The 6,069-nt window shown below is 42.1% G+C and overlaps 1 protein-coding gene across 1 annotated transcript in view; it reads left to right on the forward strand.

Annotated features, from left to right (window-relative positions):
* The first annotated feature begins 1,307 nt into the window (after nucleotides 1–1,307).
* ache (acetylcholinesterase (Yt blood group)) overlaps nucleotides 1,308–6,069 on the forward strand; it is a 23,609-nt gene continuing 18,847 nt past the window's right edge. The window contains exons 1-3 of the mRNA XM_010771022.1: nucleotides 1,308–1,821; nucleotides 2,906–3,129; nucleotides 3,216–3,476. Coding sequence (XP_010769324.1) covers nucleotides 1,392–1,821; nucleotides 2,906–3,129; nucleotides 3,216–3,476 — 915 coding nt within the window. The 5' untranslated portion in view covers nucleotides 1,308–1,391. The remainder of the gene's footprint in view (nucleotides 1,822–2,905; nucleotides 3,130–3,215; nucleotides 3,477–6,069) is intronic.

The raw sequence follows: 6,069 nt of genomic DNA on the forward strand, positions 1-6,069 counted from the left end.
TTGTATATTTTATAGGATATGTACATTTCGGTTAATCGGTTAACCGTTTATTTGGGGGTCGAATATTCGAATATACATTTGCTTTCAAATTCCCATCCCTAGTAAGTGAGCAGTTCAGTGTAACATTTGTGATATTGGGCTATATAAATAAACATTGATTGATTGAGTGTGAGCAGAGCGACGTAGAGAATTGATTTATAGATGAAGATGTGTTCTCAACTGATCAAAGGTATCACATATTCACACATTCATATACAGCATTAAGGGATGTTGGCTCAATTCTGATAGTTGGACTGGTTTTGTGACAACGAGATGGCCATTTGGTTCTAAAGATCTAAAAAAGGGGTTCTCATGTAGGGTACATTGAGTTGGATCCATGTCCTGCTTTCAGATGTGAAGGAACATAGCATATTGCATTGTTATAACAGAACCAGCTTGAATCTAAAGCAACACTGACAATCATCTGTGCTGTAGAGCAGCAGGACACTGTCTTGGTGTGGTGTTGAATATTTAATTAGTCTTTTCTGGGAAGCCACCGCCCGCCTACGCAGCTACTTCGCTACTAACCCGCATCAGGGTGTGTAGACATCCTGAAGAAGTGTGTATAAATAGCTCCCGAAATACAATATATGAAGAATTCCAGCTTCTAGATATTTATTTTCAAATTGATTTAATGGCACTTATTGTATGTTCGTATTTTTCAATACACTTTTTGGTGATGTTTATCTTCCATTTTAGATAAACAGTATAACTGTTAAATTTATTTATTTATTTTTAGTTCATTTTCCATAGGGTATTTTTATAACTCAGACCCATTGACTCACCTTAACATTTGATCCATCTCAGTGAAATAAGCTTGAGCTTTTAAAAAAATGTGAATAAAATATATTTAATTAGTATGATGAATGTGTTCTTTCCAAAATCAAAGGGACATTGTATTTAGTCTTGACCGAAACATTATTTTTAAAACATTAGCACATACATTGCATGTATCTGAAATAAGATGCTATTAGCTAAAAATAAAAATAAAATTATAAAAATGTACCAAAACAGACGTCAGGCCCGTAATCACAAAAGCAAATGTAGAGTTTGATTATATGTGTAGCTTATGAGATGTGTGACCAATATTACATTTGTAAATAAATAATTTTTGGGATTTGAGTTGTGCGCCAGTCTTTGATCTACTTTGCTGACACTTCCTACTTCCTCTGTCCTATTATCTCTTTCCTCATCTGATTCCTCCCTCCCTCTGTTCTCCATCACTCTCCTTTAATCACATTACTCTCTCTCCATCCGTCTGTAGAGCTGAGCCGAAGCAGAGCAGACCCTGCCCTCTCTGATCGGAGAGGGAATCACGACCACAGGTCCAGACGCAAAGACTCTCCTCCATCATGCAGAGCTCCGTGCTTCTCCTTTCCCCGGTCCTCCTCCTGTGTCTCCTCATCCCCATCTGCACCTCCCAGAGCGACGGGGACCTCGTCGTGCAGACACGCAGCGGTCCAGTCCGCGGAACTCGCATACCGGTGCCAGACCGAAACCACGTCACCGCGTTTCTTGGCATCCCCTTTGGTGAGGCGCCAGTAGGGAAGCTGCGTTTCCGTCCTGCTGAGCCCAAGCGCTCTTGGACGGATGTGCATGAGGCCAACAACTACCCCAACGCCTGCTTCCAGTATGTGGACATGTCGTTCCCCGGCTTCCAAGGCAGCGAGATGTGGAACCCCAACAGAGAGATGAACGAGGACTGCCTGTACCTGAACGTCTGGGTGCCCTCCTCACCAAGACCTCACAACCTCACCGTCATGGTGTGGATCTACGGCGGAGGTACTGGGTCACGACTCTGACAGGAGGAGATAAGATATAAATTGGTTAGACATTACTCATTGGGTCAGCAGGGCCTCAGGCTGTGCCTTGTTGTAAAGAGGAGAGCATAAAATATAGCCAATTACATTTCTTTATTAGGATCTGCTTGATATGTGTTCACTCATCAACTCTTTGTAAGTAGACGATCTGAAAGTAGTCCTTTCACTCCATGCAGAGAACACATTGGATTCAGTTAAGTTACAGTACCTGTTTTATATATATTATTTATTTATATATAAATATACATATATAAATAAATAATATATATAAAACAGGTACTGTAACTTAACTGAATCCAATGTGTTCTCTGCATGGAGTGAAAGGACTACTTTCAGATCGTCTACTTANTTTCTGCGTTAATTGACTTAAAACAAAATTCAAGTTGTAGTAAGTAATGCAATTGGCTTGGAACATTGTTTTACACCGTGAGTTAAGGATTTCAAGTCCACTCCCACTTAACATGCCTGGACAAGTTCAGACAGTTAAGACAAATAGAAATATACAAAGGACATTTTAAGGTGAGTTTCATCTTTTGTCATTCAAATACAGTAGATAGCCTTGTAGTTGCACTGTATAGGCAAATTGCTGTTTGACCAAAATTAGCAGCCTTTGAACTGTGAATAGTTCTGTGAGAGGATACACTACTGTGAGAGTAAAAATACTTTGGTTACTATTGTGATATCGCTTTTTATTAAAANTTGATATGTGTTCACTCATCAACTCTTTGTAAGTAGACGATCTGAAAGTAGTCCTTTCACTCCATGCAGAGAACACATTGGATTCAGTTAAGTTACAGTACCTGTTTTATATATATTATTTATTTATATATGTATATTTATATAGTTACAACCGGCCCTTTGAGTGCAACTATAATTCTAATGTGGCCCGCGATGAAATTGAGTTTGACACCCCTGCTCTAGACATTAAACATCCTAAACTTTATTAATTATTATATCAATACTTTTTTAACAGCAACACTTTTAACTGTTTGTTTGAGATGAAGTGATACAATGGGTTACTATACTGTGATATTTAACATTTCCAGGGTTCTACAGTGGTGCTTCCTCTCTGGACGTGTATGATGGCCGTTACCTAGCTCACAGTGAGACAGTCATTGTGGTTTCCATGAACTACCGTATCGGTGCCTTTGGCTTCCTCGCTCTGCACGGCTCCCCTGAGGCTCCTGGCAACGTGGGTCTGCTGGACCAGAGGCTGGCCCTGCAGTGGGTACAAGATAACATCCATTTATTTGGTGGAAACCCCAAACAGGTTAGTTTCTCTCTTTTTTTTCTTGTCTAAGGTGCGATCTCGTTTTGCTCCTGGTTTCTAAATTGCTGGGTTTTTTTACCAAACAGGTGACCATCTTTGGTGAGAGTGCAGGAGGTGCTTCAGTAGGATTCCACCTTTTGTCTCCAGACAGCCGGCCTACCTTCACCAGGGCCATCCTCCAGAGCGGGGTCCCAAACTCCCCCTGGGCCTCAGTGAGCCCCGCGGAGGCCCGCAGACGGGCCACGCTGCTGGCCAAACTGGTTGGCTGCAATGGAGGCAACGACACAGAGCTGGTGGACTGTCTGCGTGGTAGATCCCCACAGGAGCTCATCGACCAGGAGTGGCAGGTAATGCAGACAGTCAGAAAACAGTGTTTGAGATTCACTTCATTCTCTTCCATACACACACATCAGGTCCAAATAAACTTGAGCAACAAATGTGGATTAATTAGCCGTTGAGGGATGTTTGAGGGATGTTTGTAAAAATGTCAGTGACTAGTTGTTTTAGGAAATGATCAACAAGATGAAACTAGATTAATAGATGAAAGTAATTTTTAATTGTATTATAACTAGCAGAGTTGTTAATAATATTACTTTTGTCGGTAACGGAGTAGTGTAACGCGTTTATATTTACGTAACATTTGCGTGACTTGTGCTTCCACATGCAGTGCATAAACATGGCCGAGTCAACAGCGATAACTTTCGAGGGGTGGAGGTATGCCCATTATTTTGAGTTTGTCCAAAGAAAAGACAGGAATGTGACGGTGAGGTGCAAACTGTGTCCAGGCCAGAAGCTTTTATCCACTGCTGCAAACACCACATCAAACCTCAACAAGCACCTGCAAAGACAACATGCTAACGTGAAGCTAATAGCTAAGGACCCCCTAACCCAGAGTGAGGATGTAAACAGGGCCGCTCCCTCCGCAAAATGAAGCACCCTCCACAGTCTGCGTGATCTGCCTGTAGGGAGGGGCGGCCCTGCGAGTAAAGTAACGAGTAAAGTAGAGAGTAACGAAGAAAAGTCATATATAACTTTTTTTTTAAAGTAATATGTAATATATTACTTTTTTTGAGTAACGACCCCATCTCTGATAACTAGTGCCATTTCTTGACACTGTTTACAAATAAACCAGACAGGATTCAAGAACCATCATTGCATTGATGCAAATCATATACACATCAAATATTGCCATAAACCCATCCTGCTTACGATTAATTGTCCACAACGTTCTAACACAACTAAATAGACACCGTCACAGTTTGGCAAAATCTCGACTTACATTTTTATTTTCTCTGGTATATATTGTCTGATTCAGTATATTGGAGGAATCAGTGTTTCCCAATAATCACCTAGGCAGCATGCCTTAAAAACTATAATATAATTATATTCATAAAAACGTTTTTACTTCAGAACAGGTTGATTGGCTTGCCCTTGCGGAACGCATTTCCTCTATGCCAGTGTTTTCATTTGAACTCTGCTATTTCTGTCTTGTCTTCATTTGATTATTTCCCGCTTGACCTTGGAGGGATGGTTACGTATGGAGTGTACCGCTGCAGCTTCCATATAGGTAGTCTATTGACAATCTTTAGGACTGTATAACCCCTAATCAGATATGCTGTTCCAACATAAAGTTGGCTCTGGGTACAGGTACAATTTAAATGCCAGCCCGACCCTGCTGCAATGTATCATATAATGTGATCAAATACCCATGACACATACCAGATGTGCTAAGGTGCAGCACCAGTCTACACAGCATAGTGTAAGACAGCGGTTCCCAACCTGTGGGCCGTGGCCCCCTAGTGGTCCGCGAAGGCATTGCAAGTGGGCCGCCAAATAATTTCATTTCTTTCATTTTTTTTTTTTTTTTTTACAGGCTCTTTTTTTTTACAGGCAAACATGGACATAACAATAACATATAGGAGATGACATTCCCATCTCAGACAACAACAAAACAAAAACAGAAGAAATAAAGATACAGCTATAGGACTACTTCAACATTTCACAAACAAAAATAGGTTGACAACCAATGGGGGGCGGGCTCGCCGTGGGACTCGACAGGAGAATACAAGCGGACGAGGCTGCGGGTGAGGCCGAGCCCTGGCAGCAGCGCGCTCGCTGAGAGCAGGTGTTGTCCCTGTGCGTTACCGTTGGCCTCTCCGGCCTGCGGTGGCCGTCCTGACGAAGGTCGGCGCTGAGCGTGTGAGCCTCATTGACCTACTAGACTGCGAGTGTTCTAGGACCTAGGATCATTGGGGAGGGTCTTCCGGGACCCTCGGTTCCGTCGTAATAGTAGGGGAGTGGGAGACACAAGATGTGGTCGCCGAAGGGGGGTTGGAAAGAAGTGAGGCCGTTCTTGAGATTTTAGCGAAAGGGCGGCGTGGCGGGTGAAGTGGTGAGTGTGTGTGAGCGGCTCGCGTGTAGTTGTGCGAGCGAGTTAAGGTCGTGTAGCGCGCTGTGGAGACAGGGTGTGTGGTGCGTGTGCGTTGTCTTGCGACAGTTGCGGGGGCGTGAGCATTAGCTGGCAACGGTTCCTCCCTAGTTGCTTTCTCTTTCTTTATCAATTTTATTTTTTCGATATGTACTTTTACAAAAGGGTGAGTTTAGTACCCCTCTCAAAACGTTTAATAAAGCCGCCGTTTACTAAGCTTAAATGTAAATGTGGGAAAATATATATAAACATAAACCCGACAATCTATTCTGCGTGTGTCAATTATTTATGTTGATAAGAAGACCGATTTTATGTATAAAAATTTTAAGTTAGTTCCTCATTGAATTAATTCCACAAACTTCTCATCTAATTTTATTTTGATAAATCTTTTATTAATAACGGTGTTTTTAGTTTCCCACCGACGGTTGCGGTACTTACCCTTTATTGGACTCGAGATTGCTCGTCTCCCCTAATGTTCCTCGGTGTGTGATTATACGAACGACACGACGGAA

The sequence above is a fragment of the Notothenia coriiceps genome, unplaced genomic scaffold (genome assembly GCF_000735185.1).
Source record: "Notothenia coriiceps isolate Sejong01 unplaced genomic scaffold, NC01 NC01_scaffold00009596, whole genome shotgun sequence".
Classification (NCBI taxonomy): Eukaryota; Metazoa; Chordata; class Actinopteri; order Perciformes; family Nototheniidae; genus Notothenia; species Notothenia coriiceps.